Source organism: Anabrus simplex, chromosome 2, assembly GCF_040414725.1.
Source record: "Anabrus simplex isolate iqAnaSimp1 chromosome 2, ASM4041472v1, whole genome shotgun sequence".
Classification (NCBI taxonomy): Eukaryota; Metazoa; Arthropoda; class Insecta; order Orthoptera; family Tettigoniidae; genus Anabrus; species Anabrus simplex.
Genome location: NC_090266.1, coordinates 878,129,156 through 878,149,905, shown reverse-complemented (window position 1 = coordinate 878,149,905; position 20,750 = coordinate 878,129,156). Strand labels below are relative to the sequence as shown.

Below are 20,750 nucleotides of genomic sequence, written 5' to 3'. Positions count from 1 at the left end.
ACATCCGAATTGGTTTAGTTTTAAAGCAAATAAACTAAGAGGTTGAGATAATTATAATGTTTCACTGTTAAGGCATTGAAAAAATCATTATCCTGTAAATCCATCTGAGGTAAGGTTAACTCCTGTTGTTCTACAGCTGAAACAAATTTAGTGGTAAATCAACGTCTGGGTAAAGATCAATATTTCAGAATTGTGCCAAAGCAATGTGATGTACTGTACATGAAATATGGTCCATATATGGTTAGGCACTCAAAATATAAAACACACAGTGATTTCATAAAATGATTTTCCTATTGTAAACATTGAAAAGAAGATTAAGAACTGCCATTGAGCAAGTTGGCAATGCAGTATGGGTCATGTAGCGGTAAGCTTGCATCCAGGATACGATGGGCTCAAACCTGACCATAGACGGTTCTGAATACAAATTTACATGGTTTTACGTTCTACATCAGGAAAATTCCAGGCCTGAACCTCAATTAAGAAATCAGTGAGTACCTTTCCAGTTGTAGCTCTTTCTCATTCCAGTATCACCAAAAACCTCTGTGTGTTAGTTTGACGTTAAACCATTAGGAAAACTCTAAAAGAACTAGGACTGCTTCGTTATTTACATATTATAAACCCCAAACCAATTCATTACCCTTTGTTAATTCTAATGTTCAACCTCTCACCTTTCTCTGATGCGCATTGGCTGGAGGTGAATGGAAAGCACAGTTCAAATCAAATTTTCTAACAAATTGGAGAAAGGGTGATAAGAGTGAACATGAACTTCAAAATAATGTACTTATAATGAGCCCCATATCTACTGTACATTGTTATTTGTGTATATTTTATGGCACCTTTGTTTATAATGAAATGATTCTTGATTTGTGTACTTTTTCTATGTGTTATATTCTTTTGATGCTTGAATTTATTTATATCTCTTGCCTTTGAAACACGTTGTCAGTGACATAGATGGTGAGATTTTAAGGTCATATACCTTGAATATTTCCAGATATAAACATTGTATTTTCATATTGTCATGTGGTATTAAGGTGCTCCTGCTTCTCTGGAGGATTATCAATACCCGAGATATTAGTATCAACTGCATTGTTTTTATTGGAAATACACAAAGTTTCATTTACCAGCACAACAGCTAAATTTTACAAATTCAATGGTTTACCTACTTTTTTATAACGTATAATCAATCCTTTGGGAGCAAATCATTATAGCATAATCCTGAGTTAAACTCAGTTTTTATGTCTTTCCAGTACTGATGATGGCTCAATTGAGCCAAAACCTGTACAAACTTAAAATATAATCTTAATTAAATAATGCATAAGATTATAATGTGTAGTATTAAAGAGGTGAAAATTTTATACCTTAACACAGATAGGGTCGCAGCTGTGAGCCTGCATTCAGAAGATAGTGGGTTCAAATTCCACTGTCGGCAGCCCTGAAGATGGTTCCTGTGGTTTCCCATTTTCAGACCAGGCAAATGCTGGGGCTATACCTTAATTAAGGCCATGGCTGCTTCCATCCTACTCCTAGCCCTTACCTATCCTATCATGACCATAAAACCTATCTGTATTGATGCGACATAAAAGTAAATAGTAAAAAAAAAAAAAAAAAATACATAGATTCTATAGCCAATATGGGACTTGAAGTAATGAAGTTAATTTCTTGCAGCATTATTCTATACATTGAATTTTAAATAAACTGAAGTATTTTCAGCCTCCACAATCACTAACTGTATACTTTCGAATGTGGCACGTATTTTGGATGCGACTCAGCAAAAGGAGGTCTTGGGAAGCAGGTATAAGTCTCAAGGCACTGATAAGCAGGTGCTGTGTTCCACTCAGTTGGGGCATCTGTAGTCAGATGTGTCGCACTATTGTACATAAATACACTATGATACACTGTTGTATGAAAGGAGAAACAGCACTCCCCTACAAAAGGATGGAATTACACAGATAATGGTTGAGGCAGTATTGACCATTCAGCACTCGACCACATATTTTAAATTCAAGAGGACAAATTGGGGCAAATATTCGTTTATAGGAAGAGGGCTTACAGATTGGAATAGTTTACCAAGAGAGATCTTAGATAAGTTTACAATTCCTTTGAAATAGTTTGAGAAAAGTCTAAACAAGTGATAGGGAATCTGTCACTTGGGCAACAGCCCTAAATGCAGATCAGTGGTGACATTAATTCCTCGAATAGGGCAGGGGAGGGCATAATAAAAACTCTACAATGTTAGTTAATGCAGAAACATTTCAAGCATTCTACAAGTCCTGCTGGAGAAACACAGTATCCAAACAGTATGTAGTGACCTTCAACAAGGTCTTAGCAACATCCAATATGCACACTGCATTTAAAGCATTAAAATTTGGATTAATTAGTTTCTCCCAAAAACGTATGTTAGAAACAAGTACACCAATGAATTTGCCTAAATAACACAGCTGTACTGAAGGATGAAACCTGTAGAGTTCTACTTCAAAAACTATGAACTTGATATCAGTATCTCCATTATCAAAAATTCTCTGGAAAAGAGGTGTATTTTGTTTTATGAATACTCCAAAGGCACATGTCTGTGGAGAACACAAAAAAGTAGTAGAAAATTACTATATTTCCCATAAAAATTTGGACACAAATACTTATTCTAGGTGGACAAAAATTATCATGTGCAACTAATGAATTTTTTAGATTGTTATTAGCTCATTAATTACTGGTTATACTTCATAATTGAATTTTTTATGAGAGTTTATTCCTTGCGATATTTTTTAAGGCTGCAAATTCACTCCAAACTCTCAGAAGGGTAAACTTGGAAACTTCTCATGTGACATGAACAAAAGTTTTAAAGCTAAAGTTTTAAAACTACTTCCCACAGCATGTAGGTGCAAAGTAAACTACCTTCAAGACATTTGATAAAATAATTTCTTATCAAGAAATGTTCAAATATTGTTTTTCAATTTTGTTGAAATTTTTGTTGCCCTTATTTTCATTAATAAAGAGCTATATTCATGACTAGCAAGATACCCATGCTTCGCTACGGTATTATAATGAAATTTATAATTGAATGCTTTACGTTTTATATATAATCCACCAAAATTCGCGATCTAACTCGTTTTGTGAGAGAATCCACCAAAATTCGTGATCTGACTTGTTTTCTGAGAGATTACGGCAAAGTTCCTTCCATTTTTCAATCTTTCTTTCCAGCAATCGATTTCGTACTTCCCGGGCTAGGTCCAGGTATTCCACCCGGCCGGATGGGTCCCCAAATCTTTGCCATCTTTTCCTATAAGCATTTTAATACGGATCAAATCCTTGAGGAGACCTGACGTGCTGTCGTCTTGGGTGCCCTGGCGGTACTGAACCCACGGCCGGACTGCAATCATAGTCATTACCCGGCCAGGACCCGTTTACAGCGCGATCCGCACATTTTGACGACAGTCCAGAATATGATGATGATGATTATTATTATTATTATTAATATTGCTATTAATATTATTATTATTGATGGTCTGGAATCCATAGCAAGATGCAAGACCACTACTTGGTGGTAAATTATATTCTCTGCCATTGTCGTTGCTGACAATGTGACCAGCACCATCGTCGCGCATAGGCAAGTGCGCGTGATTTCTGGTGACACAAATTATATACTTCCGTGAATTACTGACCTTATTATAGAGGTGAAAAACTGCACAGTCAATATCATTCATATCATTTATTTCAAATGTGTTTACATTTTTATTTATATGCCGAGAGAATCTACTGTAATCTAACTTTATGTACTCCAAAGGAAAAGATGGATATTGAAAACAAATCCAGGAAAGATTAAAGATTAAAAATGAACAGTTTATAATCAGAATAAGTACATTATGAACAGTAAAATCAATTAATTTCAACTCCTTTTTCACTCCACTGTCATTAAGTTGATTTACTCCCCCCCCCCCCAAAAAAGAAGGCAAGTTTCCTTATGTTTAAAGGAGATTCCAAATACCAATGTTCATGCCTGTTACATTCAGTTCTGAGATATAAGTATCCCCATAAAAAGAATTCACTTTCTTCACTTCCTTTCACACTCCCCCCCCCCCCCTTAAGTGAATTTCCCATTAAAAATACTTGTCTCTTTAATAGTAAAGGATCTTCTAAATACCAATTATCATTACTCTAACACCTTCAGTTTTTGAGATATGTGTCCACATAAAAGGAATTCAACTCCTTTACACCCCCGCCCCCAACCTGTTTTTGCCCAAAAGCGCTTTTTTCTTTGTTTTTAAAGGAGAACCAAATATCAATTTTTATGTCTGTAACAACTTTAGTTTTATTAGATGTAAGTATCCTCATACAATTAATTAAATTAATTTTTCAATTTTTCACCTCCCCCCCCCCCCTCATTGGATTTTCCAAAATACATGTTTGTTTAATTTTAAAGCAGATACCAAATACCAATTTTCACGTCTGCAAAATCTTTCATTTTTAAGATAATAGTATCCTCATATAAATAATTCAACTAAATTTTCAATTTCTACCATCCCTTAAGGTGGATTTCCGAAAAAAAAATTGTATTCCATTATTTTTAAAGGAAATTCCAAATACCTAATTTCATGCCTGTAACATCTTCAGCTTTTGAGATATCAGTATCCTAATTAAAAGAATACAACCCCATTTTCAGTCACTTTTACCCCTCCACCCGAGTGGTTTTTCAGAAAACAAAAAATACATGTTTCTTTATTTTCAACAGAGATAAAAAATACTATTTTTCACTTCGGTAACATGTTAAGGTTTTGAGATATACAGTACTGTAGAAATGCTCATATTAAAATTTCCCCCCCATTTTAGTTCCCTTAAGTGGAGTTTCAAAAAACAAATCACCTATGTTTCTTTACTTTTACTTTACTTTTACAGAAGATTCCAAATACCAATTTTTACATCTGTAACATTTTACATTTCTGAGATATACTGTAGATATAGTCTTTCTAAAAATTCACCCCAATTTGCCACTCCTGTTTAACCCCTATTAATTAGATTTTCCAAAAAAAAAAAAAAAAAAATTAATTGGATCCATTTATTGGATTTCCAAAAACAAAAAAATTCATGTTTCTTTATTTTTAAAGGAGATCCCAAACACCAATTTTCAAGTCTGTAATACCTTCAGTTTCTGAGATATAATTATCCTCATTAAAGACGTTTAACCCCTTTTTCCCCCATTTTCACCCCTCCTATTGGGATTTACCGAAAACAAAAAAATATGTGTTTCTTTAATCAATCAATCAATCAATACTGATCTGCATTTAGGGCAGTTGCCCAGGTGGCAGATTCCCTATCTGTTGCTTTCCTAGCCTTTTCCTAAATGATTTCAAAGAAATTGGAAATTTATTGAAGTTATTCCAATCCCTAACTCCCCTTCCTATAAATTAATATTTGCCCCAGTTTGTCCTCTTGAATTCCAACTTTATCTTCATATTGTGATCTTTCCTACTTTTATAAATGCCATTAAAACTCATTCGTCTACTAATGTCATTCCACGCCATCTCTCCGCTGACAGCTCGGAACATACCACTTAGTCGAGCAGCTCTTCTTCTTTCTCTCAATTCTTCCCAACCCAAACATTGCAACATTTTTGTAACGCTACTCTTTTGTCGGAAATCACCCAGAACAAATTGAGCTGCTTTTCCTTGGATTTTTTCCAGTTCTTGAATCAGGTAATCCTGGTGAGGGTCTCATACACAGGAACCATATTCTAGTTGGGGTCTTACCAGAGACTTATATGCACTCTCCTTTACATCCTTACTACAACCCCTAAACACCCTCATAACCATGTGCAGAGATCTGTACCCTTTATTTACAATCCCATTTATGTGATTACCCCAATGAATGTCCTACTTGGAACCTGTTTCTGCCTTAAAATACCTACCTTCCATTTTTCACTAAAATTTGTATGACTGCCAATTCCTTATATTAACACCTAGATACTTACAATGATCCCCAAAAGGAACTTTCACCCCATCAACACAGTAATTAAAACTGAGAGGACTTTTCCTATTTGTAAAACTCACAACCTGACTTTTAACCCCGCTTATCAACATACCATCTGCTGTCCATCTCAGAACATTTTCAAGGTCACGTTGCAGTTGCTCACAATCTTGTAACTTATTTATCACTCTATAGAGAATAACATCATCCGCAAAAAGCCTTACCTCCGATTCCACTCCTTTACTCATATCATTTATATATATAAGAAAACATAAAGCTGTAAGGTCCAATAATACTGCCTTGAGGAATTCCCCTCTTAATTATTACAGGGTCAGATAAAGCTTCACCTACTCTAATTCTCTGAGATCTATTTTCTAGAAATATAGCAACCCATTCAGTCACTCTTTTGTCTAGTCCAGTTGCACTCATTTTTGCCAGTAGTCTCCCATGATCCAGCCTATCAAATGCTTTAGTCAGGTCAATTGCGATACAGTCCATTTGACCTCCAGAATCCAAGATATCTGCTATATCTTGCTGGAATCCTACAAGTTGAGCCTAAGTGGAATAACATTTCCTAAAACCAAACTGCCTTCTATCGAACCAGTTATTAATTTCACAAACATGTCTAATATAATCAGAAAGAATGCCTTCCCAAAGCTTACATACAATGCATGTCAAACTTACTGGCCTGTAATTTTCAGCTTTATGTCTATCACCCTTTCCTTTATACACAGGGGCTACTATAGCAACTCTCCATTCATCTGGTATAGCTCCTCCGACCAAACAATAATCAAATAAGTACTTCAGATATGGTACTATATCCCAACCCATTGTCTTTAGTATATCCACAGAAATCTTATCAATTCCAGCCGCTTTTCTAGTTTTCGACTATGGAAAATAGGCCATAAAATATTTAAAAACCTTGAGAAAATTTGAATAGCAATATTTAAAATGTTTCTAACAAAAAAAACTATTTTACCCAATTCTATGATTGTAGTCTACTTTGTACCTACGAGGTACAAGGTGGTAGAAGGCACTGTTAATAAAAAGGTGGAAGATGTTAAAACAGAACTACAAGGACAAATAGAAACTCTTGGTAGTAAAGTCTCTATTTTAGAACTAAGAGATGCTCCCCTATTTTCATCAAGTTTACTAGGGATTACCGAAAACATGAATATCATGACTGTCACCCGAATGATAGATGTAAAACCTGCCAAATTCTCACGGAAGGAGGAATACACCGCTAAGGAATTTCTATTCAACACAGAGGAATATTTTCAGGAGAACAAGATCAGCTCTGTTGTCTCTAAACTCATAGAGGGATGTGCCCTATCATGGTATTCTGCTTTCAGATTTTGTTTTAATATCTATTCAGAGTTTAAAGAGGCTCTACTTAAGTGCTTCTGGAATTCGGTGATACAACGTCTAATTAAATTGCAGTTGTATGCTAAGAAGTATAATACTTCCATAAATATGTCATGTTATTCAGAATACTTTATTGGGCAGCTTGAGAAAATGCAATTCTTGTGCCCACCATTGCCTGAACAAGAGTTGATCCAAGCGATCACATTACAGTTCCCAGCCCAAGTCCAGGAGATTTGGGTAGCTGCTAATGTACAGTCTTTATAACAATTGGATGGGATGCTTCATAGGTTGGACACCGACTATGCTCAGTCTTTGCCCAGAGGGGTAAAACTAAAGAGTTTACCTGACACCACTGTGACACAAGGACGCCCAAATCCGTAAATATCAGAGGAACAGAATGTACAACGAACCACACCTATCCAATATCGAGGGTAAAAAGAATAACCATATTGAGGGAAATTACCGTACCAAAATGGATCAAGATGGAAGAAGCCAACAGAGGTCCAGCAAGAAGAGGACAGAGATTCCTATTGGGAAGAATTGAATAGACGATGGCGAGATACTCAAGATTACATGAAAGAACAGTGGAAGAGAGATGATCAAGTAGGGGACACCTTATTAGAGTATCAGGAGTCTTCTCATAAAAGAAACAAAGCACTTGCCCTGAACTCCGACACAAGAGGTACAAAAAAGACTCAAATTTTCTCTTAGAAAGATTGCCTGAAAGCAGAAGGAAGGGAGAGACATTTTGTGTGACCCAGGTATATTATTGGCACATAGAGGACTCAGAATTACTCCGCGAGAACACATCACCATCTAGGCCAAGAATCCTGCATAGCTTACCAGTAATTGCCATTAGGATCAGTAACATTGGAATTGTGTCATTAGTAGATTCAGGAGCTCAAGCCTCCCTCATTTCAACTAGACTATTGGAAACCATAAAGGAAAGATATGATGTACTTTGATGCCTGTTGCCCAACTGAGGATTAAAGGGATCGCAGTTAAATGCATTAAATGTAAGTTGCAGATTTTTGTGGAATTCATTGTGGGAAATGTTCAATTCGAGAACATTTTTTTAGTGCTTTCTGAGATTAAATTTAATATTAGCCTTGGTTCTGATTTCCTTCTTAAACATGAAGGAGTGAATGATTATGCTGCAAACGTCATTGCATTTTACAATGCTCACCCTGTAAATTTAAAGCTGATTGAAGGGGATGTATGATGATGGACCGGACTATATCACATCCACAGTCAGTGTAACTGAAGAGGCAGCGGCCAACAAGGACGTTCCAGGCACAGTCAAGGAAATTATCAGAACTTACCCAGATGTATTAATTGATAAACCCGGAGAGATCCAAGATTTTAGATACCATCTTGATATTAAGGATATCGCCACATACAAGAAACGACCCTATCCCATACCAGAAAAAATACAGAGCAGAGGCAAGAGCGCTCATCAAACAGATGGAACAAGATGGGATAATATCAAAGTGCATCACACCATATGTCAGTCTTCTGGCTAGAGTTTGAAAATCTAACGGCAGTTTGCAGGTATGCTTAGGCGCTCGAACTTTAAATGAGAGATTGGTCATGGAGTATGACCACCCTCCTTTACTTAAATACATCATCCGAAAATTCTATGAAAAGAAATACTTTAAAAGAGGCGCATAAAGAAAATCCTGATTGAATTCTCTTTGTCCTGAAAGGGGGAACATGTACCGGAAACACCACTATGAGAAAGCAAGTTTGAAGTATGAGAGTTAAACTTCACATCAGGTGAAGGATAGGCAAGCCTGCCAAACTCGGCTGATGTACACATCAGCGACGTGGCTGTCTTGGGCCAACCTCGCTCAGTGAGCATGAGCATATATGATAATGTTCTAATCCATTGTAAAAAGTCTATTTGGAGTTAAGATACAATTTTTTTCCACTGCCAACTTTGAGGCCATAACAACGGCTGCAAAATATCAAATTCTTGAGCAAATCTATCTAGTACCTTAGGAGTTATAGAGGTGGATAATATCCACATTTCGAGAAGCTTCATCGGCTCCAGGTATAAAAGCATGGCGATCTAAGCTACAGAGAGACAGTAATACTCAACCATCTCTGCGATACCGGTGACAGGTGGAGCTCTACAACTGCAGCAGACCGAAGCTATGTCCAGCCAGGACTCGCTATTTCGGTGAGACGGCACTCTGACTCTCTAGTGCTCGGTTCCGGTGGAGCATAGTATTTTTCTTCAAGTGCCATATTAGGACTTGTGTTTTCTTTTTAAACAGTGGCATTCCACAGGAACATAGAATTTTTCCAAGTGTTACAATTTTTACAAGTGTTGTAATTTTCCAAGTGTCATATTGAACTTATATTGTCATAACAGACTGTGGGAACATAGAATATTTTCGAGTGCCACATTTGAACCTGTGTTTTTGGAACAAACTGTGGGAACACAGAATATTAATGCTATATTTGAACTTGTGTTTTCTTCTCGTGAAGTTCTGAGAGAACATAGAATTTTCAGTGCTGCATTTAAGCTTATAGTTTCTACTTCATAATAATTATCCACAGACAGTGTTGAACATTCTTCAAGTGCAGTTAAATTTTAATAATTATTTATAGACAGTATTGAACATTCTTCGAGTGACATTAAACTTGTTTAATTTATAACAAACATGCATGAACTGTAAATATTACGTTGAGAGTTGTGTTCCAATCATAAAAATGATGAAGTCAGTCACTTAGAAACAGTGATAATATAAGTTAGCAACCTAATAGAATATTTCGACAGTCGCGCCAATATCAGTGGACTTACGTTACAAACTTGTCATTGTAAATTTGTACACAATTTTCCCAAGTATCAATCCGGCTGACATGCAAAATGTGATCAGTTACTCAGTTCAATTGTTTTCTTTCAAGTGTCAATTTCATGAACCTTTGACATGTGTGATTCAACAAGGTGTTTGAGTCAAAGATTCAAGTGTCAATTTCATTAACATTTGACGTATTCCACTTATAATGAATCAATGCAGTCTTTAGAGCAAAATTAATTTATTCAACAGTGATACAAGTGAGTTGAATACCATACGGGAGACTCGTGTGCTCTTCACGCCTCACCTCTCAGTATTCTCACGCGATATTGAACCCTGCAATGTGTGCACCTAGAAATTCGAGAACTTCCAGATAACTTCCAGATAAATTTGTTTGAAACTTTTACAACTTCCAGAACCTCGAGAAATTTGAGAAATTCTAGAACGTCGAGAACTTCGCATGAAGGATGGGCATGGTCCCTGTCCAGACTGAGTCCAGTAAACATCCTGGAGTCCGTAGGTTCCAGCTACTACAACACATCAACTCAACTAGTGCAAAAGGTGGTATGAATTTGTTTCAAATGAACAATAAAACCAGATTTTCAAAAGAATATAAATTCAATGAACAAATACCCCTCTCTGTACCAACTCAAATGTTTATGTTCCACCCCTTAGAAATATTCCATGTTTTTCAAACTAGTATCAGTGGCTACAGACATTTTCCTGGTACAATATATTACGGGTTATTGTAATAACCAATATAACCTATACCGTACTAATGTCTGCACATATAAGCTGTACACTATACAGAACAGAATAGTAACTAAATGCAAAGCCCACAAATATAAATATGTACAGCAACACCCCACCTTAAGTAACCCAGAACAAATACACCTTCCATGATTCAGCCTGAAGCTATGTATGATTTGATATTTTCCAATTATGTGGTTAAATGTACCATTCATCCTTCACCGTATATCACATTGATAAAAAGCATCCCTGTAGCAGTAGTAATGGTGTTCTGATTACATAAGCGACCACTTCTGAGGTGAGGAAGGGTAAGAATAAAGCAACTGCGAGATAATAGTGTCAACAAAGCTCCTATTTTCTGCAGGTTGCAAGCTAGTTTGGTTAGTGATAAAGCATTTAAATGAGAACATCACTTGCCTTCAGGTCATGCTTTTCATTCGAAGTATCAGGTTCTTCGTCTTCAAGTTCATCGTGTAGGACTCTGATCACTTCATCTTCTGTATTTGGTCCTACAATTACTCCTGCCGGCAAGCTCTTAGTAGAAATTCCAGGTACTTTCTCACCTTCTGAAACCAACTGTGGTTTGGAAACATCAAGAAGAGATTCAGTCACAGGTATCGGGTTTTCATTATTGGTCACAGTTAGAGATTTTATTCTAGGTCTAAAAGTTGATCGAGATGTGGTTAAAAGCGCTTTATCCTCGACAGTGTCATCACTGAAGTTAACTGTTGTTATAGTTTCCAGACCTGAAGGTCTGAAACTCAAATTTTCCCTTGAAGTAGTTGAGCTGGGAACTTGTGAGTTGGAAATGAATGTTTGTCCTGTCGATTCCAAGAATTCTTTGGTAATTGGAACAGTATCACTTGATAGAGTACCATCCACTGTTGATTCTAGATTTGTTGATGTTGATGTGTAATGAACTTGCGTTGTGGAGACATCATCAACAACTTTTGGTGTAGATCTGGGGATGAAATCTGATCTTGTAGATCCTACCAATGGCTTCGTGTAAGTTAGTGTCTCAAATAACTCAGGTGCTGATGTACTTGAATCAGGGATTACAGTGGATGATCTAGATGTAACTCGCCGTTCTTGTATTGTATCATTGGCTTCAGAGATTTCTGTGCTTAAGAATTGTCTTGTGGAGCCCACTAATGACTTCAATTCCAATTCGCTATCGATTGCTTCAGTACCTACACTAACGGACTGTGAACTTACTGTCGGCCTCAACGTAGGATAAAGCTCCTGAGTAGTGCCATTATTTTCTGTGGATATCATTCTTGATGTTGAGGCCTTGGTTTCAGTAAATACTGATTCTATGTCTAAAGCACTTGTCGTTGGCGTACTAGTGACTGGAATTTCCTTTGTTGCAACTTCAGTTCCAGAATTTAAAAGCTTGAGTTTAGGAGTAAATGGTCGTCTGGTGGATCCTTGAGATAATTCTGTTTGGTCTGTCTCCGGTGCTACAGTTGAGGATGGTCTAAATATTCTCCTAGACTTTGTCACAAGGCCTGTACTTCCAGCATCAGTTGCAGTGATTTTTGTACGAGGGACGAAGGTCGATCTTGTAGAATATTTTATGTCCGCTTTTTCACTTTCTGTCTCTGCTGTGCTCGTGGATGGCCTGAAGGTTCTTTGGCCCTTAGTTGCTTCAGTTGGAGCAGTATTATCTCCCTCTGTTGTAGTACCTCTTGATTTTGGTTTAAACGTTAGTCTAGTACTACCCTGATTGAGTTTTGTAATTGGTATTGTTTCAGCAGGTTCTGTGCTGGTATTTGGAGATTCTGAGATGCTCATGGGTCTATTACTTACTTCTTCATCCTCTTCAGTCCCATTCACCTCAGGCCTCTCCGTTGTTTTGATGGATATACGTCGTGGTTTTGACACGGCAGGAGAATTCACAAGCTGAGTGCTGGCCTCTGTGGTTGTAGCGAGTCTAAGTGAAACTTCTGGTTGATCTGATACGTCCTCGTCATCCGAACTGACAGTATTCGATTCAGAGGTTGGTCTTGTCCTGCTGATGGTAACATATCTGAAAAAGAAATACAAAAAGATATAGATATACTGTTATATACTACTGGTTAATTTTAGAGCCATAATAAAACCACCCCAATGGCTGCAATTAATCATAATGGTAATAATAATAACAATAATAATAATAGATTTCATCTGTTGTACACTGGCCTGTATCCCCATCTTTTGCAGCATTGCGACAGAAGAAACCTTGTATCATAAGTTATGATCTTCATTTCCGTGTTGACGTTAAACTAATAATATAGAGTTTAAGGGATGTTCCACCATTCAACACATTGCAAAAATATATTAAATTATAAGAAGAATCACCATCAGTTCTTGGTGAAAATTAAATTGAGGGGAATGTGATAACAATCATCATAACGAAAAACCATGTACCTATAGGTGATTGCATGGAAACACATCATTGAGTTGATAGACATTACCTTGAAATGCAACGTACACTTGGCAAGCAGAACTTGGAGCTTAGAAAGTTCCCAGTTCTGGCTCTAAGAGTCTTGTGTTCATAGAACATGGAACACTGGAATTACATGTACTGGTTGCAAATATATACAAAACACAAGAAGGACACTTATAATGGTGTGGAAACTTGGCTCTCTAAGAGCATTCTTGGATTTGACAGTCCTGTTTCTGTCTGAAAAAAGATTGGATGAAATACGCACAATGAAGCAAAATGTACAAAGATATAGTTCTAGCCTAAACTGTCGTGCGTTTATGTACACAGAGCACTGGGAACACATGTATTGTTTGAAAACCCACACATATGAATGAAAACACTTATAACCATATGAAATATTGGCGTTACAAGAACGTTTATGGGTTTGACTGTCCTGCTTCCCCTGACTAAACTAGTGAAATATATATACATTGAATGTACAAAGATAAAACACTTGGTATTTAAAAGTTCAGGTTTTTGGTTTCAAAAACTGTCATGTGTTTGTGGAACACAGAATAGAACTGCTGGTCCTGCTTCTATCTACTGGAAACTAATGCATTAACGCAGTTAGAATTAATGATTGAAAGTTTATACACCAATGCAAGACACTTGGCACTTTAATGTTCTTGGATCTGAGTAAAAATGCCATTGTATGTTTACACAACTTGGCATAGACTTGTCGAGCCGTCTAGTCACAATCAACCAGAATATGTGATCCTTTAAAAAAAAAAAAAAAAAAAGATTTGTTGACTATTACATCCACACATTACATGAAACGTTTGGTAAACAGCTGAAATTATACACTGGCCTGAGATGCTTTGTATTTAAGAGAGATCTTGGGTCTAAATTAGAATTGTTACCGTGTGCTAGTGGAACACGGAACTTGATTGTCGGCCCTGATTCAAACTACTTGCTGGTTTTAGTTTACATGAGCTTGCAGTGTTATAGGATAGATGGAATTAACTTATTAGAAGATTTAAGTTGGATAAAGAGCTGGGGGAACATTCTTCAATATGAAATACTTGCTAATGTAGTTGTAACTGTCATCAGCTATTGTTGTTGTAGAATGGTGATGATATGACCTTGGCTTATGGAAACATGCATTGAAGGTGTCTGAGGAAAAAGAGAAAGACAGAATGAGAAACTGTTTTGTGTGTGTGTTCAAGTTAAATTGAAATGTTATTTGTATTAATTCACTCACTCTGTATCCGCTCGCGCTGACCAGCCGTTTGAAGAGTCGGTTGCGAACTGTTCAACTGTGCTCATGTGTGTGTGTGTGTGTGTGTGTGTGTGTGTGTGTGGTGCTATTGTTGGTTGGGAGAGGGAGGTAAAGGGTGTGGCTTGCTTTTGGTTGGTTGAGGTGTGGAAGGGTTGTGTGAGGGGGGGGGGGGGGGAGAAGTGCTTTGTTGTTGAGCCGTTCTGTCTAGATAAGTCTTGATGATGAGGGGATGAACAGCCTCATAAAGAATGTTTGTTTTTTTGGTGGATTCAGTGGATTGTTGTCAGATTCCTCTCAATTTAATTTTCACCAAGAACTGATGATGACTCCAAGGGAGTCAAAACCGGTCTTCTTATAATTTAATATATTCTTGCAATGTGTTGAATGGTGGAACATCCCTCAAACTCTACATTATTAGAAGAAACCTTGGTTGACCAAAAAGTGTTCAATTAGTCCATGAGAAACTTTAAACTGTGAAGCAGCCAAAACCATATTCAGAGCAGATAAATATGATACATTCTTTGGTACCACTAGCATTGTTTTATGAATATATATATATATATATGATAAGCATTGAACATACTTGAAAAAAAAAATCGCTTGAAATTTATTCCTTCTTAAAAGGGTTCTTAGTATGTATTTAAACGGCACACTAACACTGGTAGGTTTTCCATGTCGATAGGGTAGGAAAAGGGCTTGGACTGGGAAGGTAGCAACTGTAGCACTAATTAAGGAACAGCATAGGCACTGGCTGTATTTGAAATTAAAAACTATGGATCAAGGTCCTTATCTTTGTTTTGTGCATAATACTTTCTTTTATTTATACACTGCCTGCCAAAAAAGTTAAGCAACTAGAAGGAGCTGTCTAATATTAACCCATTTTGGTATACATGCATACCACTGATGTGTGAGTAAATGATTAGATTTATAAGGATCTGTCATGTATAGAACGTCCACCAGAGTGCATTCGTGATGGCACCATCCTGTTGTTGATAAGTTGTTACCAGTCAACTGCTATGAGTCAGACAGTTAAACAAAATGTGCAGAGAGGACTACGTACAGTATGAAGCGCACACGATGCCTTGCAGACGCGTTAGACAGCCTATCCACCAATTGACAGCATTTGACACAGGCCATATTGTAGGACTGTATGAGGCTAGTTGGTCATATCGTGCAATTGCCAGGCATGTGGGCCATTCAGATGTCACAGCGGACCGATGTTGGACTCAATGGGTACGTGAGGGCACCCAGTCACATCGTGCAGGTTCAGATCCGAACTGCATAAGGGCATATATTGCGGCCAAGTGGGTGGCGACACCCTACTGACCTGGTGCCAACATTCCACCTGTAACTGCCAATGGCCTTATCTCTTTCATCCCGTATTGTAATCAGTTCAGCAAAGGTACACGGCCTTTCAACATATGTAATTATATGTAATTAATTTTATTCACTTTCAACCACTCCTTCTTGGTGCTTAACTTTTTTTGTCAGGCAGTATAGATTAATGTAGTTATGGTTCGTTACAGTCATAGGCTTTCCGGTGTTTAATAGGGCCAATAGTAAAATAAACAGATCCATTTAAACCTCAGTTGCTAATATGAGGCTACGACGGTAGAGTGCTGGTTCTCTGAGCCCATGTTGGTGCGTTCAATTCTGGCTCACTCCAGTAGAATTTGAAGGGGCTCAAATATACCAGCCTCACCTTGTTAAATTCACTAGCATGTAAAATAACTCTTACAGAACAAGATTTTGGCACCTTGACATCTCTGAAAACCATAAATTTAATTAGTATGACAAATAAAGCAATAACATTATTAAAATATTTAATGCTTGTAGCAAAGATTTTGTGGTATTAACACATTATGTAAAGATTTAGATGTAGTTTTCATATGCAATATCCAATCTTAAAAACCAAAGTACCATACATTTCATTATAAAAAATGTACAACTAAAAATTAAGCAGCCTTCTGCAAAGTGAAGATTTGTTGTCAATGCAAAGTACAAAGGAGAATTGGGAACCAGAAATAAGCTATGGGGTGGAACCGTACAATTTTTTAATCACAGAATGGGAAGGAAAAGTTTGTTCATTTATACATATTTCTTTGTTATTTTTTGCACACTTATATTTCCATTATTTCCAAAGAATTTAATATGTAGCCCTTTATTACAATGTGAAGAACTTTGACGGACTGGTCCGGATTGAAGAAATGATTATTTGTTATAAGTAGGTGCTTGACAAACAGCAACTCTGTGGGCTGATGTTATTTTCATGATCTAATATGTTCTTTTGTACTGATTTTAAAACTGAATCCTCTCTGACTGACATAAACCAATTTTATTTTCCTTACTGATAGTAACATTTCTTATCAATAATTTTGAAAAGTAAGAATTACATGTAAATGCTACAGAATAACACTGCTTTTGTAGAAAAGTTCCTAGTTTTTCAAAAACTGGACCATAGTATAGCAGAACTGCCCAGTTGTCTCATTGGATTTCAAGGCCAATAAAGGGAATTCCTGTGTTATTTTGGAGAGAAAAAATATATTGACTATGTGGAGAAAGTTGAAAAGTTCATTTCCCCTAACAACTTCAGGCTGCTTCACAATAACCCGTTATCTCATTGTTACCAGTGTTACAGTAAGAAATGTACATTATCTCGTAGTGACCAAGAAAAGAAAACTATAGTGCCAATGAATCTTGATCCTCCATGATTATACTGTCAGCCAAAACTCCACAAACCTGGAATTCCCATCAGGCCAATGATTATAGTTTGGAACACCTTCAGCAAAATTAGCCCACAGTGTGAATACTATCTTCCAAGAGAAAACTCAGTTCAGACCTAAACACAGCATCAAAAACAACTTAGAGCTCATGTCTAAAAAAAGAAAATCCCAGGCATATAATATATATATAATAAGAGTGTTGTCTGTTCAATGCTCAACATTTAAAGAGAACGCAATATTTCTGCATCAGCCTTGTGCACAGTAAGAAGGAAATTCAAATTTTAATTTTCTGTGCAGTCGAATGAATGCAGGTGATGCCGGAAATATTAAATTAGGAAATAAAGTCTTAAAGGAAGTAGATGAATACTGTTACTTGGGTAGTAAAATAACTAACAATGGCAGAAGTAAGGAGGACATAAAATGCAGATTAGCACAAGCAAGGAAGAGCTTTCTTAAGAAAAGAAATAGAAGGAAGTAGATGAATATTGTTACTTGGGTAGTAAAATAACTAACGATGGCAGAAGTAAGAAGAACATAAAATCCAGATTAGCACAAGCTAGGAAGAACTTTCTTAAGAAAAGAAATTTGCTCACTTCAAACATTGATATAGGAATTCGAAAGATGTATTTGAAGAAAGATGTTTTCTGTCAATACCATCTGAATCTGAAGAAATTGAAGAAAGGAGAGAATGCAAAAAAAAAATGGGATGTAGACAAGTTGAAAGAAAAGCGTGTGAGTGATTGTTTCAAGGAACATGTTGCAAAAGGACTAAATGAAAAGGCTGTAGGAAACGCAATAGAGGAAGAGTGGATAGTCATGAAAAATGAAGTCAGCAGGGCTGCTGAAGAAATGTTAGGAAGGAAGAAAAGATCAACTAAGAATCAGTGGATAACTCAGGAGATACCAGACCTGACTGATGAACAACAAAAATATAAGAATGCTAGAAATGAAGAGGGCAGGAAAGAATACAGGCGATTAAAGAATGAAGTGGATAGAAAGTGCAAGGTAGCTAAGGAAGACTGGCTGAAGGAGAAGTGCAAGGATGTTGAAGGTTGTATGGTCCTAGGAAAGGTAGATGCTGCATACAGGAAAATCAAGGAAACCTTTGGAGAAAGGAAATCTAGGTGTATGAATATTAACAGCACAGATGGAAAGCCACTTCTAGGGAAAGAAGACAAAGCAGAAAGATGGTAGGAACATATCCAACAGTTGTATCAAGGTGAAGATGTAGAAAATTTGTTTCTGGAACAAGAAGAGGCTGTTGATGCTGATGAAATAGGAGACTCAATTTTGAGGTCAGAGTTTGACAGAGCTGTGAGCGACCTAAATAGGAACAAGACACCTGGAATTGATGACATTCCCTCTGAATTATTGACTGCCTTAGGAGAAACCAGCATGGCAAGTTTATTCCATTTAATGTGTAAGATGTATGAGACAGGAGAAGTCCCATCTGATTTTCGGCAGAATGTTGTTATACCTATTCCCAAGAAAGCTGGTGCTGACAGGTGTGAAAACTATCGCACAATTAGTTTAGCATCTCATGCCTGCAAAATTTTAACACGTATTGTTTACAGAAGAATGGGAAAACAAGTTGAAGCTGAGTTGGAAGAAGATCAATTTGGCTTCAGAAGAAATGTAGGAACACATGAAGCAATCCTGACTTTACGTCTGATCTTAGAGGATCAAATCAAGAAGGACAAACCCACATACATGGCATTCATAGATCTAGAAAAGGCATTCGATAATGTTGATTGGACCAAGATATTTAAGATTCCGAAGGTGATTGGGATCAGATACCGAGAACGAAGAAATATCTACAATCTGTATAAAAATCACTCTGCAGTGATAAGAATTGAGAGCTTTGAAAAAGAAGCAACAATCCAGAAAGGAGTGAGCAAGGCTGCAGTTTGTCCCCCCTCCTTTTCATTGTTTACAAAGAACAGACAGTAAAGGAAATCAAAGAGGAATTTGGACAGGGAGTCACAATCCAAGGAGAGGAAATCAAAACCTTGAGATTTGCTGATGATATTGTTATTTTATCTGAGACTGCAGAAGATCTTGACGAGCTGCTGAATGGTATGGACGAAGTCTTGGGTAAGGAGTACAATATAAAAATAAATAAGTCCAAAACAATAGTAATGGAGTGCAGTCGAACAAAGGCAGGTGATGCAGGAAATGTTAAATTAGGAAATGAAGTCTTAAGGAAAGTAGATGAATATTGTTACTTGGGTAGTAAAATAACTAACGATGGCAGAAGTAAGGAGAACATAACATGCAGATTAGCACAAGAAAGGAAGAGCTTTCTTAAGAAAAGATATTTGCTCACTTCAAACATTGATATAGGAATTAGAAAAAAAAAATTTGAAGGCTTTCATGTGGAGCGTGGCATTGTATGGAAATGAAACATGGACGATAACTATCTCAGAAAGAAAGAGAATAGAAGCTTTTGAAATGTGGTGTTACAGAAGAATGCTGAAGGTGAAATGGATAGATCGAATTGCAAATAAAGGGATACTGAATCGAATTGGCGAGAGGAGATCGATTTGGCTAAATTTGATGATAAGAAGAGATAGAATGATAGGACACATCTTAAGACACCCAGGACTTGTTCACTTGGTTTTTGAAGGAAGTGTAGGTGGTAAGAACGGTACAGGTAGACCAAGGTATGAATATGACAAGCAGATTAGACCAGATGTAGGAAGCTGTAGTTACGTAGAAATGAAAAGGTTAGAAGAGGATAGGGTGGCATAGAGGGTTGCATCAAACCAGTCTATGGACTGATGACTCAAAGAAGAAGAATTTTCTGTCTGTCTGTCCATCTGTAAGTGCATCTCAAGAAAACGGCTGAACAGAATGTACTGAAAATTGGTATGTAAAGTCAGGGAATGAGGCACTAAAATCTACAGTATATGTAATTTGATTTACGATGGTAGAAATGGAATGTTAGGGAAAGCCCTAAAAAGGAGTTCTCAAATATCTATGTTATTAGTGATCCTATCAATAAACACTACATAACAAAAGTTATAGAAAACACATTTTTTGATCATTTTGATCAGTTTTACCATACTGCCTATAATAACAGAGATGTTCATGAATTTAGACTTTTGTTGCTTAGCCCATATCAATACCAAGTCGTGAGAAAATGGCCAAACAAAATATAATGAAAATCGATATAAGCCTACAACGTCATAGAATAAGGCACTATAGTCAAGCTCTAGGCTATAAATAATTTGATTAACGCTGAGTGAAGTGGTAGTTTAGGGGAAGACTTAAAATGTAATTCTCAAATATCTGTGTTATTAGTGGTCATACCAATGAATACTAACAAGTGAGTGGCTGTGTGGTTCAGATCACGTAGCTGTCAGCTTGCATTTGGGAGATACTGGGTTCAAACCCACTGACAGCAGCCTTGAAGATGTTTTCCGTAATAACCAATCTTCTTACCAGGCAAACTCTGTACCTTAATT

At 36.8% G+C, this 20,750-nt stretch overlaps 1 protein-coding gene and 1 non-coding gene across 2 annotated transcripts in view; one reads left to right on the top strand and one right to left on the bottom strand.

The window, feature by feature from the left end:
• Positions 1 to 20,750, bottom strand: part of Cht6 (Chitinase 6) — a 526,853-nt gene that overhangs the window by 32,352 nt on the left and 473,751 nt on the right. The window contains exon 16 of the mRNA XM_068226058.1: positions 11,288 to 12,903. Within this exon, the coding sequence (XP_068082159.1) occupies positions 11,288 to 12,903 (1,616 nt within the window). The remainder of the gene's footprint in view (positions 1 to 11,287; positions 12,904 to 20,750) is intronic.
• On the top strand, positions 1,896 to 1,998 carry LOC136865069 (U6atac minor spliceosomal RNA). The gene has a single exon (XR_010859454.1). It is a non-coding gene; the product is annotated as a U6atac minor spliceosomal RNA (small nuclear RNA).